Source organism: Thermobia domestica, chromosome 14 (genome assembly GCF_964235325.1).
Source record: "Thermobia domestica chromosome 14, izTheDome1.hap1.1, whole genome shotgun sequence".
Lineage (NCBI taxonomy): Eukaryota > Metazoa > Arthropoda > Insecta > Zygentoma > Lepismatidae > Thermobia > Thermobia domestica.
The window spans coordinates 5,370,239-5,397,193 of NC_137467.1; the positions used below are offsets into that span (position 1 = coordinate 5,370,239).

Genomic DNA, 26,955 nt, shown 5'->3' on the forward strand with positions numbered 1-26,955 from the left:
TTTGCCCTCATACCTATTCTGCTTATCAATACAAAACTTGGTACACACATTTCATAATCCCTATAGCAGTTTTCAAGATACATTTGGATTGTGTGCTTTTATCCGGGACCTCTCCAGAGGGATCCAAAGTTGATGGGAGGGATTTCTGGAGGAAATTTTCCCGACATTCCCCCAATTTTCCCTGTTCAAGTATGTTATGGGCCCCAACACATGGCACCTCTTAAAAACTTGTTTCATGTTGAAGAGAATGAACTATAAACCATGACTTTCCAATGGACAATGTTGATGCAATAGCTATTTCACTGCGAGTCTACGATTTTCTTTATACTAACAGGGTTAATGGGCTCCAGGGACTTATTCCGTTGTCCATGGCACCTATTTTTTTGTGCATGAACATATCTTTGTTCTGTTTATCGAATGGACTGGTTTGATTCGGATGTCAGGGTGACAGGTTCATGTCCGTTCCTTGTCAGTACAATTGATATTTCAAACACGAACGTAAAACAAAAACCTTTGTACTCTACTCACCATTGCTATTAAGCCAATTAAAGTAAACTAGTACATGGCCCCCATGTTACGCGAGCAATATTTTTTATCCCTTCCTTACCCTACATCTCTTCAACCACCATGTAGCGCCGAGCAAACTGACACATTTCAAACTTGAATATTGCGCAGGGGTACTAACTTATATTGGTTGGCGGGATGGGAACAGAAAGAGGAAAGATCGCTATGATCAATTGCAATGGAGCATTACGGCACAGAATATTGTGTTACCTAAGTTTGCAGTTATTGCAAAATTAAGTTTGTGCCAGAAATGTAACGTTTATTTGGACGGAACTTTAATGTTGTTGGTCTCTCTACGTTCTCAGGAGTTCACTCTGTTCTTGGAGCTCCATGTTTCATATCTAACATACTACCAGTCTCTTCAAAATTCCTCATCCAAGACAATATGGTATTCCGAGATGGAACCTTAGCATGTCGATCAGCATTAAAGTTCTGGACTTGTGACACAGACTTAGTTTCGTAATAACTACTAACTGAGGTAACACCGAACGACAGAAGTATGTTGTCTTGCTCATTAACAAAGACAGGAACACTTTTCCGAGGCATGCTTCCACGGTGTCCCTGAGGACCTTATCCGCACATGATGTTGGTCTGTGCCTACCAGGTTAATTTAGCAACGCATTGTCACCAGAATATAATTTGGCAAACTAACGTCGAATGGTGTGTTCAATCGGTATTCGTGGCCGAAATGCACTGTTAACGTTTTAAATGGCTTACTGTGCAGAATATCCTCCGTTTGAATTCGCAAAGAAAAATCTGTCTCAATTGTGTGTTCTACATTATGTACTTTCATCTGACCCTGTTCAATAACACACTATCTCCTGACTGGGGGGCACGGTGGCTAAATGCTAAAGCACTTGGGTCGCTGATTCGATACCCGGCCAAGTAAGTTTGTGGTGGACAATATCTAATCCGTGGGCTTTCAGGAGATATTCCCGTTTCCTCTCACACTCTCATTCTATCAATTCTTCCATCATCACTTACTTGCCTTAATCACCGTCCCCTTTAGCCCAAAGAGCATAATCGTGGGGAGTTAAACTGAAACATATCACTTCAGTTTTCATCTCCTTACTGTCTGGGAACCAGTCTGTTTGCTGACTTTGGGATGTGATACGCATGTCCCAAGTCCAATTCTGTTATGTTCCTAAAGTATTTCGCACCAGATGTCAAATTGGACATTTCATTTGCACCAATGTAATGGATTTGATTTTGAGGGAGCAATTTTTGGCAGTATTTGCATGAAAATATTTTACCCCTTCCTACAAAAAGTACAGGAGTGGCTACCTGTAGAAATTCCTTCTTCCGGAATACTGCTTTAACCAAGGGCGTATGCAAGGGGCGCGTCTTGGAGGTCCGGATCCCCGACCCGAAATCCTGACTTTTCTGTAAATTTGGTTTAATTTTAGAGGTAATTTTACAAGTTTTAATATAATTTATCCTGATAATGATTTTGGACCCCTCCAAAATAAATTCCTGCATATTTCTCTGGCTTTTATCCTCGTGTAATGAAAGTTTCCTCTATGGAAAATGTTCTGAAATGACCACTGCTCTCACCTTATCCCTTAGAACGAACCACATGCATAGATCGTTGGTTTTCAGAAGACTCAGAGACGAACTTTTTTTTTTTTTTTTTTTTTTGTCTTTGTTCTCGATTAACTTCTCTATGTTTATGCAACATTTAATGGGAAAGTTGCAGGGTGGTTATGTCTCGCTTGAACTTTTCACTCGGATTAATTTTCTGCTTGATGTTTCTCTTCCTTGGCTTCTCCCAGACTTCTTTCTCCAAACGATGTAGGAGGATTCCATGTTATTAGATTCCTGTTGGATCGACGTGCTTTCTACGAAGACACGAGAAAAAAAAAAGACCCAATTTGTTTTGAAATGTGAAAGGTTTGATTGATCTTGCAGGAAAGAGGAAATAAACCGAAGAAAAAAGAACTTTGGTATTTCATTTACAACGAGGTGTGTCAGTTCTTTGCCAATTTGAAAGGAAACGAAATCTTTCAGTTTAAAGTCTCACGAGTTCATTGTCATTTTCTCGACAATGACGTCTATATCTCTTCAGAATTTGTAATTGGCAGGAAAACGTGTCTTGAATGCCATTAGGTTGATTTAACGTTTAAGATATCTAGGAACGTTTTAAAGGAAGACAATTCTTTCTTTTAAAACAAACCCGTGGATCAAAAAGAATTGCAAGTTCTCCTTGTGTGCCATGTTTCAGTCATGATGGCAAGAGGAAATATACAAAACTGAGTCATAAGTCTTGTAATATTCTGGTACACAATAAGGGAGACCTGGGCACGTTTTCTATAGATTTTTGAGCTTTTGACATGGAAGGCCATTTAGCCCGTCACGTATATGAGGGAATACGTCCCTCGGGGAGCACACTATTCGGGGAAAGGGAAGGAAGGAAGCGGCCTAGTATCTAGAAGTTAGGTACCACTCCGGCATTTTCTTGGTGTGAATGAGGAAAACCCGGAAGAGCCTCATTCAGGATGGCTTGCCTGAAAAAGCTTTTCCACTTTTTCCACCGAGTGCCTCCACCGGGAATCGAACGCGGGACCGCTCGCAGCGAAGGCGAGAGCGTTAGCGGCTACGCTAAGCGGGGCCACTATTTTTAATATGTTTTTGTTTATTTATTGTATTTTGTTTGTCCTTGAGAGTGCAACGTGAGAGCAAAAAAACTCTCTTCTTCTTCTCATTATTCAGAGCCCCACCTCTGGTTTCCAGTAAATTCCCAAGCAAACGCTGTGCCATCCATTGTACATTTTTTTTTTTTTAATCTATTTAGACTTTTATAGTCATGCACATCAGAGTCTCTTCGAACTTTGTACACTTTTCTTCTTGGCTACACATCCATAAATTCAGCCATTTCAACCCACTCTATCACATTGTGAGACAAGTGAACTAGGTACTGAGGTGGTTCACAAAATTTGGAGATTAATCTCAGCTAGTTGAGATTATACTCAACTTTATGTATACGAGAAGTGAGAAATCACAGTTTGATTCATCAGTTGCGAGCATTTAGTCAGGTACCTGTATTTAAACTCAAATGACGTCACGATGTCTCGCTTTTTATGAATACAACCTTGAGATTAATCTCAAAATCTTGGGCATCTCACTTTATGTATATCACCCATTGTGTGCTTATCTGCATTGACTCACAAAGCGTTACTATAAACCTGCAGAATGTTTACACTAAACACTCTTAAATGCAAGACACTCTTGAGATATCTTATCAGCTTCAGCAACAAAATATGCTGTCGTTGTCTGCTGGTAGTGGGATAGATATAACCCCAGGAAAACATAATCCTCGGTAGAGCAGTCCTACGACAGATATACCTCCGGCAAAACAGTCCTAGGACAGACATACCCTCAAATTTTTCGGTGACTATAATGAATATTCCAATATGCCCGCAACAGGATTTAATCTATCGGAGCTTATTGTAGAGGTTCTGTCTTTTAGAGTAAAGCTAAAAGATGGTGCACGGGAGTTTGGACTTTCACATCACCTTTTTATCATACAAGTTTCCTCTTGTATACAATAATAATAAATATTACAGATAAATATAATTCCTCTAAATAACTTGATTTGCTGGTGAATCAGTAGAAGCCCAATGAGCATGCGTCGTAGGGGGTAGGAACCAATGACTAGGTGTAATAGCATGGGCTCCCGAAGAAAATTTCCTAGGGAGGGGCTCATCTCCCTGGTTACTATATTACATTTGATATGTTTTTATTTGTATTAAGAAATTTAATACATTTTTCTTGAGCCAGAGGGGGGGCCGGGCCCCACCTTGCCCTCCCCTTCAGGCGCCCGTGTGTAATAGATAGAATAGGATAGGTTTCTCTTAATAACTAGGCGTCTTAGAGAGTGGTGGGTGATAAATCGGCGAAGACTGATGCTTTCTGCAGCGTTCCGTCTCTCCTTCAATCCAGAAATGTTGATGTCACTTTCGATGGTTGACGATAGTTGACGGCATCTTCTTCGTGGTTCTCATCTGAAGTGTGTTTACAACCAGTACGTGGAACTTTGAAATATTCTTACCCTCTGTCGACTTTTGTTAATATCAATATGCTGGTAAATTTTATTATAATGTACTCGATGTACTTTCATTAAATGTACTTATACATGATAGTATTTAGACTCGAGATAAAACGATCTTAGACCCCCTGTTGGCTTTTCTTAGTCGCAAACAAAATAATGATACGACATATAATAATTATCCCATCGTACTTCAAGATGAGCATACTCAACGCGAGTAGTAGATCTATCCTAGGATATTCTTATCTCCATAGTAGTAGGCCCCCCCGTATGGCTTAATGACTCATAGGTCAAAGGTCAATGACCTTGGCCCGGGGTCAATGACCTAGGGGTACCTAGGACCACCCCCTCTAAATTTTGGCAGGGGTACCATGGCCCACCCCCTAAATTTTGGCAGGGGTACATAGGACCACCCCGCTTAAATTTTGGAAATTGCCAAATCTAAAAATTTGGTATGGTAGCCTAGGACCATAGTATGTACCTCTATTAGTATTGGGTGTCTATGTCGTTCCCTTTCATGGGTAAAAAATTGCCAAAAATTCAAATTTCGGGGGTTTTTGACCTAATTTATCCTCTTGGATGAGGTGTTATTACCCTATATGGTTATATGGGCGTATACAGGGGTCTATTACCTATCATAAGACATGGGTATATTAATGCACCCCTTGAAAAATTTGGGAGGGGTACCTTGGCCCACCCCTTAAATTTTGGAAATTGTCCAATTTAAACATTTGGTATTATAGTATAGGACCCTAATATGTATTATGTTAAATTTGGATGGTCCACCTCGTTCCCTTTTAGGGGTACCAAATTGCCAAAATATAAACGTAAGCAATACGTAGTACCACGTGTTTGGTTTTGACCTAATTTATCCCCTTTGATGAGGTGTTATTATCCTATATAGTTATATGGTCATGTATAGGGGTCCATTACCTATCATAAGACATGGGTATATTAATGCACCCCTTGAAAAATTTGGGAGGGGTACCTTGGCCCACCCCTTCAATTTTGGAAATTGCCAAATCTAAAAATTTGGTATGGTAGCCTAGGACCATAGTATGTACCTCTATCAGTATTGGGTGTCTATGTCGTTCCCTTTCATGGGTAAAAAATTGCCAAAAATTTAAATTTCGGGGTTTTTTGACCTAATTTATCCCCTTTGATGAGGTATTATTACCCTATATAGTTATATGGTCGTATACAGGGGTCCATTACTTTTCATAACATATGGGTATATTAATGCACCCCTTGAAAAATTTGGGAGGGGTACCTTGGCCCACCCCTTAAATTTTGGAAATTGACCAATTTAAACATTGGGTATTATAGTACAGGACACTAATATGTATCATGATAAATTTGGGCGGTCCACCTCGTTTCCTTCCAGGGGCACAAAATTGCCAAAATATAAACGTAAGCAATACGTTATACCACGTGTTTGGTCTTTTGGCCCAATTTATCCTCTTGGATGAGGTTCTATTACCTTATATGGTTATATGGTTATGTATAGGGGTCCATTACCTATCATAAGACATAGGTACATTTGTGCACTCCTTTAAAAATTTGGGAGGGGTACTTTGGCCCACCCCTTAAATTTTGGAAATTGCTCATTTTATATATTTGGTATTATAGTACTGGACCCTAACATGTATTATGATAAATTTGGGTAGTTCACCTTGTTCCCTTTTAGTACAGGACCTCATTATGTATCATGATAAATTTGGATGGTCCATCTCGTTCCCTTTCATGGGTACGAAATTGCCAAATTTAGGTACAACCACGTGTTTGTTTTTTGATTTAATTTATTCCCTTGGATGAGGTCCTATTACCTTATATGGTTATATGGTCATGTATAGGGGTCCATTTCCTATCATAAGACATAGGTACATTTTTGCACGCCTTTAAATTTTTGGGAGAGGTACCTTCGCCCACCCCTTTAATTTTGGAAATTGTTCAATTTAAACACTTGGTATTACAGTATAGGACCCTAATATGGATCACTATAAATTTGGGTGGTCCACATCGTTCCCTTTTTAGGGGTACAAAATTGCCAAATTTTAGTACAACCACGTGTTTGGTCTTTTGGCCCAATGTATCCTCTTGGATGATGTCCTATTACCTTATATGGTTATATTGTAATGTATAGGTGTTCATTTCCTATCATAAGACATAGGTACATTGGTGCATCCCTTTCAATTTTAGGAGAGGTACGTACCTTGGCCCGCCCCTTAAATTTTGGAATTTTTTTGATTTAAGCATTCGGTATTATAGTACAGGACCTTAATATGTATCATGATAAATTTGGATGGTCCACATCGTCCACTTTCATGGGTACGAAATTGCCAAAATATAAACGTAAGCAATACGTTGTACCACGTGTTTGACATTTTGACCCAATTTATCTCTTGGATGAGGTCCTATTACCTTATATGTTTATATGGTTATGTATAGGGGTCTATTCCCTATCATAAGACATAGGTACATTTGTGCACCCCTTTAAAATTTGTTAGGGGTACCTTGGCCCATCCCTTAAATTTTAGAAATTGCTCATTTTATATATATTTGGTATTATAGTACTGGACCCTAACATGTATTATGATAAATTTGGGTGGTTTACCTCGTTTCTCTTTCATGGGTACATGTTATACGGGTATGTACAGAGGTTTATTACCTTTATATGTTTATGTTCCCTTTTAAATTTGGGGACTTATCAAATAACAAAATTCGGTAAACCTTTTTCTAGGACCCAATGTATCCTCTTGGATGAGGTCCTATTACCTTATATGGTTATATTGTAATGTATAGGTAGATGTTGGTGTTCCTCTTATGGCCAAATATTCAAAATTTAAAGGTTATTGACCGGCTTTATTATTGAATAAGTACAGGATTTATTACTTTTTCATAACACACAGGTGTATTTGTGTACCAATCTTAAATTTTGGGAGGGGTACATTTCTTATTGTCATATCAATAATTGGTAATGGTTCTTAAAATTGGATAGTATCTCATTCATTGGGTAAATCATTGTGATCACGTGATCAGGACATTGGAACATTGAAACTTTGTAGGATAATTTGAGAATTGCGTCATTGGTTTTGATTATTCCCGCCAAATATAAACGTAAGCAAGACGTTGTACCACGTGATTGTCCTTGATGAGGTAGTGTACAGGGATTCATTTCCTTTGTTGTGGTACTTCTTAAGTTTGAGTACACACACACTTCTAGAAAACAGTTGGTTCTACTCAGGTAAACAATTGACGGACATTATTGACATTATTGAACATATAATGATATGATTAACTCTAAGACTTAGGTATATCAAGAGAAGTATTCTTTAAATTTGGGAATGGTGATAAACAGAATTTTAACATAAGGTGCGAAATTTGAAACAATACATTGAACTTTAGTCACAGCTCATAGTCTAAGATCTTTGGCGGTGATTGATTTGAAATCTGATAGCTAACCTTATTGAATTTTATGACTCATAGACGAAAGGCAATACATGCTACAACACTGGCAAAGTTATTATTAATGCAATTTGATTGGTTGATCACTATCTGTCGTGCAATCTGATTGGCTGATCACTATCTTTCGTGCAATCTGATTGGTTGATGATTTTCAAATCTTTGCTGTATTCAGTTTTAAGTTTTGTTTAACATTTAAAAATCTTGGTTTCGTTCAACATTTTGCACTCACTGATAAATATGATCAAAACCGTTTATTTGTTAATCGAATAGTTAAAAACCGGATAAAGTTTGACGGTTAACCGTGAAACGTAAAATTTTTTTTGCTTGAAATTTTTTGTTTGAAAATTTTTTCGTTTCAAAATTTTGTTTGAGATTTTTTCGTTTGAAATTTTTGTTTGAAATTTTTTTCGTTTCAAAATTTTTGTTCGAAAATTTTGTTTAAAATTTTTTGTTTAAAATTTTTCGTTTCCAAATTTTTTGTTTGAAATTTTTTGTTTCAAAATTTTGTTTGAAATTTTTTTCGTTTCAAAATTTTGTTTGAAAATTTTTGTTCTCGAAATTTTTGTTTTCAAAGTTTGAGTTGACATTTTTAAAAGTTTGTGCACTTATTAGTAAAGAACCGGAACTGTTTAGAGCAAAAACCTTTGACAACATTGTGGTGCAATAGTACACGTCAGAACCTGGGTTTGTACTTGAAATGAAAAAACACAATTCATTGAAATGGATCATTTTATTACACTCCACATACATCCATACCAGATAGTGGTTCTGGATATTGTCGATACAATGTATTTTGAACTTCTTGCACTAGTTTGTCTTTAGCATATAATTTTAATTCCAGTTGAAGTCTTTTAAGGTCTAGTGCAATATCAATTGGTGGAAACTCAATGTCCATTTGATCACAAATAAACTGTTTATCAATACAGTTATGCACCCACGAACGATGTTGACAACCATCACAATATCTAGATACATGTTGTACAATATGCATAACACATTTTTCAAAATAGTACTTTTTCAGGAATATACTTGTTTTGTTACACACTTCCACTGCATGTTTCACACACTGAAATACGCTGATGAATTTGTTCCATTCCGTTTGTGTTAGATACACCATATTGCGAGGGACATGAAATGTACTCTTTTTACGTAACAGCACCATCTTCTCTTCGAGGACTGTACGCAGCACCACTTCATGATTTGAGCCTAATGATTTGACTATGGTCACATTTAGCTCATCATGAAAATAATCGTTCATTTGGTCGATTCGTGAACATAATATTTGCCATTCTTCACAGGTCAGTTGTACACCAAATTGTTCTGCTTTGCCCAATCGAATCACTGGTTCAAATGTTTTAGAACTGATACCAATCATCACATGTTTTGTTTGAAATATATTTATTGGATAATAGCTTGCGAAGATGAACTCTTTATCGTTAGAAGTACACATCTTTCCTCCTGAAAAGCACTTGCTCAAATGATTTCGTGGGATGACACTGTATTGGTTGATTTATAGTTATTGCTGACGTCATTGGTAAGGAATGTGCTGATTCATGGTTTCATCACAGTTGCTGACGTCATGCTGACCAACCAAATTCATACAACTATGTCTGACGTTTGAATTCATGATTTCATCACAATGGCTGACGAATCCGGCTGTGTACTAAATTCAAGTTGATGACTTCGACCCAAGAATCCTTTGTAACATAAAGATACAGATCCAGTATTTAAGAAACGCAGCAGTTCTTCTTGTTTTGATGCTTCCATGGGTAAATATCTTGCTGGTAAAATTATATTCTTATCATTTTCAAGCTTCACTACGATTCTTAATCCAAACTTTGTAGGGATCATTTGGCTAGCTAAGATTCTATAAGGTACATTCTGTTGTAAATTAGTAATCTTGGTAAATGATTTCATCACATCACGTGTGTTTAGAAACTGCAGACAAGTAGCCATGATGACGTTATCATGAATACTAACGCGAACGATACTTATATATGATGCAAAACTGATGACGTTGCATGATCATGTTCTGACGTGCACCACAACGTTGCCAGATGTTTTTGTTCTAAACAGTTCCGGCTAGTGCATACCTGTATTGATAAACAGTTTATTTGTGATCAAATGGACATTGAGTTTCCACCAATTGATATTGCACTAGACCTTAAAAGACTTCAACTGGAATTAAAATTATATGCTAAAGACAAACTAGTGCAAGAAGTTCAAAATACATTGTATCGACAATATCCAGAACCACTATCTGGTATGGATGTATGTGGAGTGTAATAAAATGATCCATTTCAATGAATTGTGTTTTTTCATTTCAAGTACAAACTCAGGTTCTGACGTGTACTATTGCACCACAATGTTGTCAAAGGTTTTTGCTCTAAACAGTTCCGGTTCTTTACTAATAAGTGCACAAACTTTTAAAAATGTCAACTCAAACTTTGAAAACAAAAATTTCGAGAACAAAAATTTTCAAACAAAATTTTGAAACGAAAAAAATTTCAAACAAAATTTTGAAACAAAAAATTTCAAACAAAAAATTTGGAAACGAAAAATTTTAAACAAAATTTTAAACAAAATTTTCGAACAAAAATTTTCAAACGAAAAAAATTTCAAACAAAAATTTCAAACGAAAAAATCTCAAACAAAATTTTGAAACGAAAAAATTTTCAAACAAAAAATTTCAAGCAAAAAAAAATTTTACGTTTCACGGTTAACCGTCAAACTTTATCCGGTTTTTAACTATTCGATTAACAAATAAACGGTTTTGATCATATTTATCAGTGAGTGCAAAATGTTGAACGAAACCAAGATTTTTAAATGTTAAACAAAACTTAAAACTGAATACAGCAAAGATTTGAAAATCATCAACCAATCAGATTGCACGAAAGATAGTGATCAGCCAATCAGATTGCACGACAGATAGTGATCAACCAATCAAATTGCATTAATAATAACTTTGCCAGTGTTGTAGCATGTATTGCCTTTCGTCTATGAGTCATAAAATTCAATAAGGTTAGCTATCAGATTTCAAATCAATCACCGCCAAAGATCTTAGACTATGAGCTGTGACTAAAGTTCAATGTATTGTTTCAAATTTCGCACCTTATGTTAAAATTCTGTTTATCACCATTCCCAAATTTAAAGAATACTTCTCTTGATATACCTAAGTCTTAGAGTTAATCATATCATTATATGTTCAATAATGTCAATAATGTCCGTCAATTGTTTACCTGAGTAGAACCAACTGTTTTCTAGAAGTGTGTGTGTACTCAAACTTAAGAAGTACCACAACAAAGGAAATGAATCCCTGTACACTACCTCATCAAGGACAATCACGTGGTACAACGTCTTGCTTACGTTTATATTTGGCGGGAATAATCAAAACCAATGACGCAATTCTCAAATTATCCTACAAAGTTTCAATGTTCCAATGTCCTGATCACGTGATCACAATGATTTACCCAATGAATGAGATACTATCCAATTTTAAGAACCATTACCAATTATTGATATGACAATAAGAAATGTACCCCTCCCAAAATTTAAGATTGGTACACAAATACACCTGTGTGTTATGAAAAAGTAATAAATCCTGTACTTATTCAATAATAAAGCCGGTCAATAACCTTTAAATTTTGAATATTTGGCCATAAGAGGAACACCAACATCTACCTATACATTACAATATAACCATATAAGGTAATAGGACCTCATCCAAGAGGATACATTGGGTCCTAGAAAAAGGTTTACCGAATTTTGTTATTTGATAAGTCCCCAAATTTAAAAGGGAACATAAACATATAAAGGTAATAAACCTCTGTACATACCCGTATAACATGTACCCATGAAAGAGAAACGAGGTAAACCACCCAAATTTATCATAATACATGTTAGGGTCCAGTACTATAATACCAAATATATATAAAATGAGCAATTTCTAAAATTTAAGGGATGGGCCAAGGTACCCCTAACAAATTTTAAAGGGGTGCACAAATGTACCTATGTCTTATGATAGGGAATAGACCCCTATACATAACCATATAAACATATAAGGTAATAGGACCTCATCCAAGAGATAAATTGGGTCAAAATGTCAAACACGTGGTACAACGTATTGCTTACGTTTATATTTTGGCAATTTCGTACCCATGAAAGTGGACGATGTGGACCATCCAAATTTATCATGATACATATTAAGGTCCTGTACTATAATACCGAATGCTTAAATCAAAAAAATTCCAAAATTTAAGGGGCGGGCCAAGGTACGTACCTCTCCTAAAATTGAAAGGGATGCACCAATGTACCTATGTCTTATGATAGGAAATGAACACCTATACATTACAATATAACCATATAAGGTAATAGGACATCATCCAAGAGGATACATTGGGCCAAAAGACCAAACACGTGGTTGTACTAAAATTTGGCAATTTTGTACCCCTAAAAAGGGAACGATGTGGACCACCCAAATTTATAGTGATCCATATTAGGGTCCTATACTGTAATACCAAGTGTTTAAATTGAACAATTTCCAAAATTAAAGGGGTGGGCGAAGGTACCTCTCCCAAAAATTTAAAGGCGTGCAAAAATGTACCTATGTCTTATGATAGGAAATGGACCCCTATACATGACCATATAACCATATAAGGTAATAGGACCTCATCCAAGGGAATAAATTAAATCAAAAAACAAACACGTGGTTGTACCTAAATTTGGCAATTTCGTACCCATGAAAGGGAACGAGATGGACCATCCAAATTTATCATGATACATAATGAGGTCCTGTACTAAAAGGGAACAAGGTGAACTACCCAAATTTATCATAATACATGTTAGGGTCCAGTACTATAATACCAAATATATAAAATGAGCAATTTCCAAAATTTAAGGGGTGGGCCAAAGTACCCCTCCCAAATTTTTAAAGGAGTGCACAAATGTACCTATGTCTTATGATAGGTAATGGACCCCTATACATAACCATATAACCATATAAGGTAATAGAACCTCATCCAAGAGGATAAATTGGGCCAAAAGACCAAACACGTGGTATAACGTATTGCTTACGTTTATATTTTGGCAATTTTGTGCCCCTGGAAGGAAACGAGGTGGACCGCCCAAATTTATCATGATACATATTAGTGTCCTGTACTATAATACCCAATGTTTAAATTGGTCAATTTCCAAAATTTAAGGGGTGGGCCAAGGTACCCCTCCCAAATTTTTCAAGGGGTGCATTAATATACCCATATGTTATGAAAAGTAATGGACCCCTGTATACGACCATATAACTATATAGGGTAATAATACCTCATCAAAGGGGATAAATTAGGTCAAAAAACCCCGAAATTTAAATTTTTGGCAATTTTTTACCCATGAAAGGGAACGACATAGACACCCAATACTGATAGAGGTACATACTATGGTCCTAGGCTACCATACCAAATTTTTAGATTTGGCAATTTCCAAAATTGAAGGGGTGGGCCAAGGTACCCCTCCCAAATTTTTCAAGGGGTGCATTAATATACCCATGTCTTATGATAGGTAATGGACCCCTATACATGACCATATAACTATATAGGATAATAACACCTCATCAAAGGGGATAAATTAGGTCAAAACCAAACACGTGGTACTACGTATTGCTTACGTTTATATTTTGGCAATTTGGTACCCCTAAAAGGGAACGAGGTGGACCATCCAAATTTATCATAATACATATTAGGGTCCTATACTATAATACCAAATGTTTAAATTGGACAATTTCCAAAATTTAAGGGGTGGGCCAAGGTACCCCTCCCAAATTTTTCAAGGGGTGCATTAATATACCCATGTCTTATGATAGGTAATAGACCCCTGTATACGCCCATATAACCATATAGGGTAATAACACCTCATCCAAGAGGATAAATTAGGTCAAAAACCCCCGAAATTTGAATTTTTGGCAATTTTTTACCCATGAAAGGGAACGACATAGACACCCAATACTAATAGAGGTACATACTATGGTCCTAGGCTACCATACCAAATTTTTAGATTTGGCAATTTCCAAAATTTAAGCGGGGTGGTCCTATGTACCCCTGCCAAAATTTAGGGGGTGGGCCATGGTACCCCTGCCAAAATTTAGAGGGGGTGGTCCTAGGTACCCCTAGGTCATTGACCCCGGGCCAAGGTCATTGACCTTTGACCTATGAGTCATTAAGCCATACGGGGGGGCCTACTACTTCCATGTCAGTTTTATTTAATCTCAAAGATACTGGTCAATTTTAATTTTAATTCTATCCACAAAATTGTTCAAATAGTTTGGTTTAGTGTAGTTTTGAAGTCGAAGAAAAAAGAATGGAAGAAAGTGAGCCCAAAAAATCTTTGTTCGCTGCACCAAATTTTCTATTATTGCTCTTATTATTATTATTAGAGAGCGGATTTTAAGGTACAACGCCTTTTCTAAAAATGTAGTTGTTAAACAACCAAAGTTCAAAATATGTATTTCCAGGCATAAAACGAACTGAAATGAACGCACTTTGTTGCACCTTTTTCGTGAATGTTGCACCTTTTTGGCTAAATTAATAAAAATTTCCCCTTTTTTTCACTTCTTGTAGCCTTCAGCACCTTTATTGTCCCTTTTTTTCTATTTTTTGTTTTAAATTTGGACAGAACAATATGTTCTATTTTCAATCTGGTTTACACATAATATTCCATAAATTTAGACGTAATCTTGACGGATTTTCTAGGGACAAATTTGAACTGAATTTGCGAAATAATAGAGCGTAGAAACCTTTGTAACTTCAACTGAGCTTCCTCTCCTTGTGCTTACAAGATATGCACCACTGGTTTTCATTGATGTCAAGCAATGTTTAAGGATCACCTGAATTCCAAGCGAAATTAACATTCGCAAACAGAAATGTTGTGCATAATCAAGTATAACGAATTTCCGAAAACCCAGTAGTAAGTAACGGTTTCTCAAGCCACAATATTGCTAAATTAATGTCTTTTTTAAATACCGAGTTGGTTTTAACCACAATTTTATTACAAGAATGTTGAATGTTTTACAAGTTTTAGATTAGATAATTTTGCAATTTATGTCAAATGTTTGAAGCCAAGTTTTTAACAATATTTGCTGGTGTAATGAATAAAGGATGTTCACGTAACGTATACTATAGCAATTAATAAAGATATCCTATTAACACCTTTTTTGCACCTTTTTGAATGATTTTCAGCATCTTTTATTCCCTTTTTCCTACCACATTTTTTGCACCTTAAAATCCGGTCTCTAATTATTATTATTATTATAAATGTTAATGTGGTACGCAGTGTATTTCAACACAAGATACGTAATAAAATATTTTATATGTTTCTGTTTATCAACAGGTTGCTGGTGCAAAGCCAGGAGAAAAAAAGGTGGACTACTGGGATTCTGCGCGAGGGTTGTTGGCAGATCCAGGAGACTTCCTGAAGAAGCTGATGGAATTTGACAAGGATAATATTCCGGACGCCGTTATTAAGAACGTAGTGCCTTACATTAATAACCCAGACTTCCAACCGGACAAAATAGCCAAGGTAAGACTTAAGGCTAGCTCTCTCCTCCATAAGACTCTCTCATATCAAAACTGCGTGGAGGTAACCGTTCTTATTTGAAGACTGTTGTTTACTATATATCCGACTATTTTCGATTCGGTGGCGCCACCTGGCATATCGTGCTGGAATTCTGAGTTCGTGTCTAATCTTATAGCTGCGTGAGTGTTGCTAATGTGTGTTATCAAATGCCCCCGAAAATCAACCGGTATTGGAAAGGTTCGTAATGTCCCCTTTTCTCTGCTAAGTTTTCGTACGGATGCATTGCGAAACAGTGTCGGGAGGATCGGTTAACTCTCGGGATGACTACTATATTTGCACTTTGCACCGTCAACTGTGAACAGAACAATATACAAGCTCCTCAAGTTGAAGTCTGTGTGGAAACCCAGTGTATACCTACTGCTACCGTGTCACATTCCGAACGTAAGACGAAGTGCATAAAACTGTGTGAAAAGTACCTGGCGGGTTCCAAATGGAAGAAAGTTGGCACAATGGATGAATTGTATGCCCATCTCACGGTTAGTGGTCACATTCGGGCGTTCATATACCGTGATATTGATATGACGGCAATGGACGCTGCAACTCTGCTTGTCAAAGCAGGGAAAGTATTCCTCGTGGCTTTATAGTTGTTACGGGATTCGAATGGGATACGGACAAAATCTCGCGGCCGAAACATCGCCGCTCAAAATCTCGCCGGCCAAACCTCGCGGGACAAAATCTCGCCGGGCAAAAACCTCGCGGGACAGAATCTCGCCGGGCCAAAACCTCGCGGGACAAAATCTCGCCGGGCCAAAACCTCGCGTGGCCAAAACCTCGCTGCCCAAAACCTCGCGTGGCCAAAATCTCGCCGGGCCAAAACCTCGCCACCCAAAACATCGCGTGGCCAAAACCTCGCCTCGAATGAAACTTTTCTTTAAAATTTACCCAATGAGTTTCTTAATATGCAATTCCACATTACAAATAATAATAATAATAATAATAAGAAGAAGAAGAAGATACAAAACATCGTGTGCGTGGGCTTTCTCGGGTTATTTCCGTTTCCTCCCACTTTCTTTATTCGATCATTTCCTTCATCCTGGTCATCTACGTCTCCTTTAACCTACAGGACATAATCAAGGGACGTCGTAAAAACTCATATATTATTTCATACTTTCATAAATATTATTAGATTTTTGTTAAAATTTTAAGTTCTTGGATGTTCCAAAGTTCACGAAACTAACCCGTTAGTTGTCATTACTTTCCTTATGCAGACTTTCTTTCCCTATAACCAGTTTAAAAACATCCTGTCGTCCTACCTTCACATTGAAATCCTCTAATACAGAAATAGAATTTTTATATGACTTGGTCAAATACCCGTGATATTTCTTCTGAAACAGCGTCTTTTATACCGTCATCCTTATCATCTGTTGGAACATTTACATTTTGGTCAGGCGAGATTTTGGGTATGGCGATTTTCTGAGGCACGAGGTTTTGGAAGATGAGGTTTTGGCCCGGCGAGATTTTGGCCCGCGAGGTTTTGGGTGGCGAGGTTTTGGCTAGGCGAGGTTTTGGCCCGCGACGTTTTGGGCGGCGAGGTTTTGGCCAGGCGAGATTTTGTCCCGCGAGGTTTTGGGCGGCGAGGTTTTGGCCAGGCGAGGTTTCGGCCCGGCGAGATTTTGGGCCGCGGGGTTTTGGGAGGCGAGATTTTGGCCAGGCGAGGTTTTGGTCCGCGAGGTTGTCGCCGTGAGGTTCTGGCCGCGAGGTTTTGTACCCAAACCGGATTCGAATATGAGAGAAAGTTAATGATACGTAAGGTGGACAAAAACGTGCAAAATACTTTCAAGAATCCATTCTGACACCTATCTATGGGGAAGCCCTCCACAATTGTATGGACTGGACGCAAACCGAGTAACGATACATATGGACAAGTCTTCGAGTCATAGCGCAGAGCATTACCACGTTTTTATCAGAAAATGGCAGAGAAATTTAGGAATTCGTGACATTTCATTTGAAGACATTGCTGTGTAAAGCCCAGATGCCAGTCCAATGGATTTTTACGCATTTGGACTGTTGAAACGACGTCTACAATATCGCCGATCGAGCACCCTAGATTGTGTATGGAAAGCTTGCAGGGAGAAGTGGGATAGAATTCCCATGCCTGTCTTGCGTCGGAGTTCGCTGCAATAGAAGCTGCGATCTCGTGTGATAATTCACATTGCTTGGGATCCAATAGAACATGATTGGTCTGGCGCCTCTGTATCTCGTAAGGTGGGTACCCATCAAAAATGGTCGGATATAAAGGGAACAACCTTCCGTAATGTCTCACTGAGTATTCGGCACATTATTGTAGACTGTCCATAATATCCAGGCCTTAGGATTGTCTAAAAATGTTAATTAGGCTTCTGGTGATAATATTATCTTTCTAAGTTATAATATTATCTTTACTGTTTGTATTCGTGCAACTGGAATAGTTAACGTTCTTTAAGATTCTTTTTTATTGATTCGTTTTCCGTGTTATTATTGTTGTTTTTTTTCTGTTGTATGCTTTCTATTCATTCTTTAAGCCTTTTTGTGACTTTGTTTTTGTTTTAACATCTGCATTTAAGAGCAACAGTTTTTTTTTTTTTTTTTTAAGTCTTGTTTTCAACTTCTAATGTGCAGCATGTATAATCATTGGCTTCATCGTGACGGGAATAAGTAGCCTAGGTGTTGACGTCCCAATTAAAATTACAACCAATCACTCAATCAAATAAGATAAGCCTAATCTTCATTAGCGTGTTACGTGGTAAGTAGAGGTTTAGTTAATTGGTCTGAAGCTCGATTAGGCAATTGCTAGGTTAACCAAGCTCGTCTGTTTCGACAGAAGGGCGCAAAGTTTTTAAAAGGAGTGAACTTTTTCCCAAAAGATATCCTAAAATGACGGCAAATTCGTTTTGCCAAAAATATTACTATCAGTCAATTTGGAGTAACATATATTCGTTGTAAGCAAAAATATATAAGTAGAGTTTCTCCAGCTAACCATGTCGCGGTCAGGTGATGTCCTTGGTTGAACTAACGTTCCCCCAAGAAATCACATGGCACGAAGAGCAAAACAGTGTTGCGACTGTAATTTAAGGATGTTAATAAAATAGAGAATCTGCCCTAATGTATCTTCATACTATTAAATCAATGAAGCGAAACAAAAACCCAGCATCGGCATCGTTTGATTGGCTACTTTCGTTTTCGCCATCGTTTGATTGGCTACTCTCGTTTCCGCCATCATCTGATTGGCTATTCTCGTTTTCGCCATCGTTTGATTGGCTACTTTCGTTCCCACCATGATTGTTGGCTCAAAACATTGCTATCTTATTGGACGGAGTGGGCAGAGATGGGGTGGCGAAACTGTGACGTAAGGCTTCAAGATTTTGTTGTAGGGACAGATCCTCTATTTTATAACATCCTTGCTCGTATCAATGACTCATTTAAAAAAAACTTGAGAATTTTGTATAACGCTTTGAAGCCATTAATACCAATTACAATCCGAGTATCATTATCAATTAAATCGTTGTTAAATATATGCTATTATACATAATAAAGCACAAGTATCAAGTATTATTTTTAATGAATTCAATTACTTAAGTTACAGATTCAATCGTATTCCTTTTCCCTTTTTTCTTTCCTTTTTTCTCTTCTCTTTTCTTTCATAAGTCTCCATTCCATGCAATTCTTCTGGCAGCTTTGAAGCTGGTACAACTGGGCATTTTGGCTCTGAAAGTAAGAAAAATAGACACTTAAATTCAAGAATGAGCCGCTAACATTTAACTCGAAATAATGAACGTAAATATTCAAATAATGAACATCTCGGGAAAAATACCAAGAGACTTCGAGAAAATCATATTGGTACCTATCCCGTAGAGAAAAGGTGCATGGAAATGTGAAGAACACAGAACGTTAAGTTTGCTTTCCCATGCATCAAAAATACTGTGCAAAATTATCGCACAACGAATAGAGGGGAAGGTCGAAGAACGGTTATCGGAGGACCAGTTTGGATTCAAGAAGAAAAGAGGAACAAGGGAAGCAATACTATGTCTACGGTTGATCATGGAACAGCACATCAGAATAAACAAACCAATTGTGATAGCATTTGTAGATATAGAGAAAGCTTTTGACAACGTAGATTGGAATATCATGTTCAGAGCGTTGAAGAAGCTGAGAATAGATTACAGAGCAAAAGAATAATATACGGACTCTATAGGAACCAGACAGCTGTTACAGGAAGAGATCAGAAGGAAACAAAAATAAGTAAAGGAGTGAGGCAAGGATGTGGACTTTCATCTCTCCTATTCAATGTCCATATAGAAGAGGTTATGAAAGAATTCTTGGATAAAAACGAGAAAGGCGTAAAAGTAAATGGTCAGGTTTTCAGCACAATAAGGTTTGCAGATGACATAGCATTGATAGCGGAGAACGATGAGGACATGCAAGAAGCACTTTCAAACTTGAACGACCAACTGGAAAAAACATGCAAAATGAAGATAAGAAGAAAACGAAAGTGATAAAATGCACAAGATCATGACAGGAAGGGACAAACGTATGGATAGATGGAGAGAAAATCGAAGACGTCAAGACGTTCCCCTATTTAGGAAGTCTAATATCCTCGGACGGAAGTGAAAAAGACGGAAGAAGTTCCAGAATAGCGCAGGCTAAACAAGCATTCAATAGGAAAAGGGGACTACTAACATCAAGAAATGTGTCACTGGACGTTCGTAAAGAATTTATTAAGACATTGATATGGAGCATGGCGCTGTACGGATTAGAGACGTGGACATTGAGAAAAGCTGAAATATCCCAGGTGGAAGCATTTGAAATGTGGTATTGGCGCAGAATGCTGTGCATATCATGGACCGAAAGGAAAAGGAATGAAGACGTACTAAAGGAAGCTAATGAAGGACGACAGATCATGAAGATAATAGGAAAAAGAAGAAACAGCATGCTTGGCCATCTTATTCGACACTCCGATTGGATCATCGTATTGATAGAGGAAAAAACAGAAGGTAAACCAGGAAGAAGAAGACCAAGGATAGAATATCTAGATGCAGTTCCGAAGAAGAGGCCTTACCAAAGTATAAAACAATTCTCCAAGCGAGAGAAATGTTTTAAAATTTCCATGTTGCCCACCAACCTATGGTTGAGGTGAACAACAAGAAGAAGAAATATTCAATGACATGCAAAAACTAAAACTTAAATTGTTAATACTGCTCAAATAACCTAGATACATTTCATATTATTTTCTACAGAGCGCCTTATAAAGAATAAAAATGCATTTTTTAAGTGTATTTCTAATAAATAAGTTATTTACGAGAGTTACATGTTAGACAAATTTGTGCGATCATCTAGATGTTTGTGTTCTTCCACCATGGTGATTGATTCCACTAAGGCTCAATCTTAGGTTGTCATCACATACCAAACAATATACAAGTATCCAGGAGCTCTACCAGTAGTTCTGACTGTTACTAGAAAAGTACTCCATTTTCAATGTGGTTCGGTTCTAAAGAAGATACGTTGGCTGTGTCATCGTGATAAAAAAAAAAAAAAAAAAAAAAAAAAGAGGCTTAGAATTTAGTCTGCATCGCCTATGTTCATTACTTACGGCAGAACTAACAACGATTAAGCCTGCCCCAGACTACACTAACAAATTGTCGCTGCGTCGTGTGCTTATCTGCACTGACTTACAAAGCATTATTGTAAGCCTACAAAATGTCTTTAGTAAACATGACCCATGTAAGACATTCTTTTGTCAGGACATGCCAGCATCTGAGGAAATGATCGTGCCGACACAACAGCCAAGAACACCGCGTTGGTAGATGTTGCACTAGAGCACTATTTGCCATGCTCTAATCTTAGTAGCTTCTTACCACAACGGCGCACTCTTATTGGCAAGCGGAATGGAACCAGGTCAACAAAAATAATCTCCATTCAGACACATATCTTTTTTGAGCAATTAGCAGAGACGATAAGTGATACTTACTAGGACGAAGTGATCTTGACATGCCTGCGTATTGGTCGCTCTTATCCCACACATTACTGTTTAGTGATTGGCTCTAACCGTACGTATTGTGAAAAAATATATCACCCCACTGAATATTCGGCACATTCTTGTAGAATGTCTACAATATTCAGACCTCAAAGAGTATTTAGGAGTAACTAATAGTATTAATCGTATTTGGTGAGATAATGTGGTTTTTAATGATCAGATTGTCAGTTTTATTCGTGAGGTTGGAATGGTTAACGTTACATTTTTCTTGTATTTTTTCTTATTGCTATTTTAATTGTTTCTCTTCTTATATATTCTTTTATGTTTTATTTTCTTGTTTAGTCTATCCGTGATCTGTGTTTTAATCTTTTAGTTGTTGCAATCTCTTACTGTGTAGACCTTCTGTTTGTACAATTCTTTTTAGTGAAGTATGTGTCGGCTATTTGCGTGTCCTTATCATGTGACAAGGACAAAAATAGCATCTGTGTTGATGTCCTTATTAAACCATATATTTTTAATTCTAATTTCAGGTATCAAAGGCTTGTAAATCTTTGTGTATGTGGGTGCACGCCATTTATAAATATTATTTTGTGGCTTTAAATGTGAAGCCAAAAAAGCAAGCTTTAGCTAAAGCAATGGAAGAACTGGCGTACACAGAGAAGATGTTGGCCATTGCCAAAGAGAATATGTTTAAGGTTAGTAGTACTTTCTCGCAAAACAGTTTCATTTATACATTCTCTATCTTTGAAATTAGGGTTATATTACACTGTCTCTGTAGCACAAGATCTCCAATTTAAGGCCTAAACTGCATACTTTAGCTAAATCTATGAAAGGACGGGCGTACCTAGAGAAAATACACACTATTACCAAAATACAACGTGTCTCAGGAGAGTGGTTCCGTTCTGTCAAAAAAGTTTCTTCTATGTATTGTCTCTCTTTGAAATGAGAGTTAAATTGCTATCTCTATAACACAAGACTTCCAAACTAAGGCCTAAATTGCATGATTTAGCTAAATCTATGGAAGAACTGGCGTACCTAGAGAAAATTGCTATTGCCTAAGACAACATGCCTCAGGAGAGTAGTTCTGTTCTGTCAAAACAGTTTCTTCTATGTATTATCTGTCTTTCAAATGAGAGTTAAATTACTGTCACTATAACACATGATCTCCAATTTAAGGCCTAAACTGCATGTTTTAGCTAAATCCATTAAAGGACGGGCTTACCTAGAGAAAATACACACTATTACCAAAATACAACATGTCTCAGGAGAGCAGTTCCGTTCTGTCAAAAGAATTTCTCCTATGTATTGTCTCTCTTTTAAATGAGAGTTAAATTACTGTCTCTGTAGCACACAATCTGCAATCTATAGCCAAAATGAAGACCTTAGTTAAAACTATGAAAAACTAGCGTACGCAGGGAAGGCAGGTAATTCAAAAAAAAAAAAAAACTCATGTCTCAGGAGAGAAGTTCTGTTCTCCTACGTATTATCTGTCTTTGAAAAGAGAGTTAAAGGACTGTCTCTATTTGCAATTGAAGGCCTAAACTGCATAATTTAGCTAAAAACATGGAAGAACTAGCGTACAGAAATATGTTGGCTATTGCCAAAGAGAACGTCTCTCAGGAGAGTAGTGTTCTGTTAAATAGTTTCCTCTATGTATTATCTGTCTTTGAAATGAAAGTTAAATTACAGTCTCTGTGACAAGATTTTCAGTCTAAAGTGGTAATTTGTGAAAACAGCAATTGAAGAAATACATTTGATTTATGTTCGCCCAAAATAGTTAAAAGTATACGTGGCGAACCAATAATTTGCCTTCAGGTATAGTTGCGATCTCAATCCAAATTTTATTTCTTCTATAGTTGTTACATTTGCAATTTGAGTTGATTGTCAAACGGCTAATTGCAACGTTAATTGTTGGATAGTCTATTATTTCTTACTGTTGAACCCAGGGCTGTAACTTGTTGGTGGCAGGGGGCAACTGCCCCCAGGGAAGCTCCCCGCCGTTCGAGGGGAGCCCATTTTCAGACAAAATTTTCTTACTCCATATACGATACGAATATGAAATTATAAATGAAACATGAAAGAGGTTCACTACATTACATAACCAAAACAACATACAAAAGGTCAATAAAACAAAAATGAGTCCTGGGCCCATTTCAGTTAGAAATGTCTACTGTTAGGGGCTCTTGAAATAATATTTACTTGTCTGGCTTTAAGATTTGTCAATATTGTCCTCTTAATTAATTAGTCATGTATGGAACAGGCCCGGAGGTAACTAACGGCCCTGTAGACCTTGCCGTGCGGGACGGCCCACAAACTCCAGGGAGGCCATAAAGTATGAGAAAGATGAAAGAGGGGGCCCAAAAACTAGAAAAAACTACTTTTCTAGGGGGCCCAAATACGCGTATTAATGCTTCCCTCCCCCAGAAAGATATCTAAGTCACGGCGCTGGTTGTACCTAGGGTTGCCAATTTTCTTTCTTAGAGAAAAAAGGAAGTTTTTAAGATTTTTCAAGGGGAAAAAAGAAAGACATGTAGAAAAACCACTATTAAGACATGTTTGACCATCTGTGAAGTAGGTGAAGAAGTAAGAGCCAGAAAATCGTTCTGTTATGTGATCGCACTTATAAAAATTCAACATACATCGCGTTGCTGCAAAATTTGGCGAGGCCTGGGTCTATAACTAAAACGTTGAAACAAAGAGACGGTCACCCCGATGGGTAGGGAAATCTTCGCCGAGACCTAAGCAAGTATGTCATGTTCACTCAAACGTAAGTCATGCTTATTGTTTTCTTTGATTTTTCTGGTGGTGTTTCTTATGAATACGTCCCACTTAGTCAACCATCAACAGGCAGTGGCGTATCTAAAGACTTGGGGGCCCTCCCACAGACAGCCTGGAGCGGGGCCCCTTCTCTACGTCCCACTTCACGATTTGGGAGCCCCTGATAGCTTGAGCCCCCCCACCCCGCAATGCAGGGTCTGTGGGATCCTTATTTACGCCCCTGTCAGCAGGAAGTATTATTTACAAGTGACTAGCAGGGATGTAATGGGGTGGATATGGGAGTACATTCACCTAATGTTTATATATAATCATCTTAAATTTACGATTGATCGAGCGTGTATACGCTATATTTTTGAAAACGGTCGAGCATTACATCACTGGTGAGATGTTTGAGGAAGAAAAGAGTAATGGCCTACATCACTATAGTGCTCCATACGGCGCTCCTGATTAGGCAGCTTTGCCGATATCAACATGAATCATGTATTCCAACCAGCCTATTAACCTAATTTGACATCTACAGTCTTCTTCCTGTTCTTCAAGTTGAAATCTATGCTGAAAGGTCGCAGTTTCCGATTACAGGGAATATTTTTTTTAAAAAATCACTAAGAGACCACCAGATTATTTCAAAAAATGTACTCGAGCAATGGAATACGTGATCCAAACGATGTATTAATAGTAGAACGAATTATTTTCAAGGAGATAAATCTGAATAACTCCCACAAACAATAAGAACCATTATGTTCAAAAAATTCGATTTCTTTATGAAAAGACCTCGTACAGCATGGTTGGAACCTCGAACAGACCTTGAGGGCCGCGGTGTCTCAGTGGTAGAGCATTCGCCTCTGGTGCGTGGAATCCTTGGTTCGATCCCAGCTCGCGCCAAGTGAACTTTGTAGTGGACAAACGTCGTGTACGTGGGTTTCCTCGGACTTCTCCCATTTCCTCCCATTTCTTCATTTCACTATTTCATTCATTTCTCATCATCACCGTCCCCTTTAGCCCAATCGGCATAATCGTGGGAAGATTTCATTTCATTTCCTTTCGAACAGACCTTGGTCATTATTCTTGTTGCAACTGGGCAGTGCCGTGCCGTGGAAAATCAGCGCCCCGGGCGAGAGTATACGACAGTGCTCCCCCCCTCCCCGGTATATATGAATGAGGTCGACAAACCAGAATCAAAGCGCCACCATGGTAGGCACGAAGTGTAAGAAAATTTTCAAAAATAAACCCTGCATTTCCTTGATTTTGAGCACTTTTTATTACTTTTCCCTTCCATTTTTATATATATTCTTTTTTCCTCCCGAATTTCGGTGTCCGGGGCCGTCACCTCGCTCGCCCCCCTCACGGCACGATATTGTGACTGGAACAAATAGCATTTTTGTTGGCATACCAATTGAACTTCCATTAATTAATCCATTTCTCGAACCATTGAAAGTCGACATCTTATTAACAAGATCTAAACCTACTAATCTCTCCGGTTCTTCTCCAAATTAACATTCCAAAACTCTCTCGAAGAACTTCAACGTAAGTACAAACAGCTTTAGACAAACTCGCCTTCTTTCCTTTCAAATGAATTATTAACAGTAATAAGTAATATTTAAGGCACTACAGTATTAACTATGAACTTTTCTTGGATTACCTGTACATTTCTTATTTTTATAGCAGTAAGTTAATCCAAAGCTTTTCTCTCCAACCTTTAGATCTCGGAGGGCTTAAGAGTTCTGCAAGAGAAATTGGACGATTGTTTAGCGAGGAAAGCGGAACTTGAAGGCAACATAAAGCTGTGTGAGGATAGGATGATCCGAGCTGAGAAACTAACAGGAGGACTCGCAGGCGAAGCTGGCCGTTGGCAAGACTCTTCAGCCCAATTTAAAATCGACCTGGTCAATATTGTGGGCGATGTACTACTTAGTGCAGGTATTGTCAGTTTTACTCATTATACGTTTGAGTTACAGTAGACTACTAGCCGAAAAGCAAGAGAGCATCAAAAATATTTCAAAGTTAGTTCTGTTAACAAGAAAGTACTTTACTTATTTAAGTTTAACAGACTATCATCTTCAAAATAGCTACCTTGTATATACAACAAAACAACTTTCTCAATGTTAATGAAACTCTTGGAATACGTTAATAAAAACCTTCTTTCTGGAGGTGTCAAGCACTTGCAATTCAAGCTCGATGTCCGTAGTTGTGTGGAATTAATGACCCTTGAGCTGGACCCTCATATTCTGAATAATCTTATTTTTATATAGTGTTTATTTCTCCATATGATTTTGTATATTGATGTAGCTTTAAGTCCCCTATCCATCGTGATTTATGGTGGCGCGGTGGCTCAGTGGTAGAGTTCACCTCCGGTGCTTGGGGTCCCTGGTTCGATCCCAGCTCGCGCCGTGTGGACTTTGTGGTGGACAAACACCGTGCGCGTGAGTTTTCTCGGGGTTCTCCCGTTTCCTCCCACTTTCTTCATTCCACCATTTCACTCATATCTCATTATCACTGTCTCCTTTAGCCTAACCGGCATAACCATGGGACGTTA

General features: G+C 37.8%; 1 protein-coding gene across 1 annotated transcript in view; it reads left to right on the forward strand.

The window, feature by feature from the left end:
* The window catches only part of LOC145670651 (dynein axonemal heavy chain 1-like), a gene marked incomplete at its 3' end in the record, with an annotated part of 1,762,390 nt that overhangs the window by 1,618,747 nt on the left and 116,688 nt on the right, over positions 1-26,955 (forward strand). Inside the window, 3 exon segments of the mRNA XM_081739441.1 lie at positions 15,449-15,637; positions 22,175-22,339; positions 26,123-26,339. Of these exon segments, the coding sequence (XP_081595567.1) occupies positions 15,449-15,637; positions 22,175-22,339; positions 26,123-26,339 (571 nt within the window).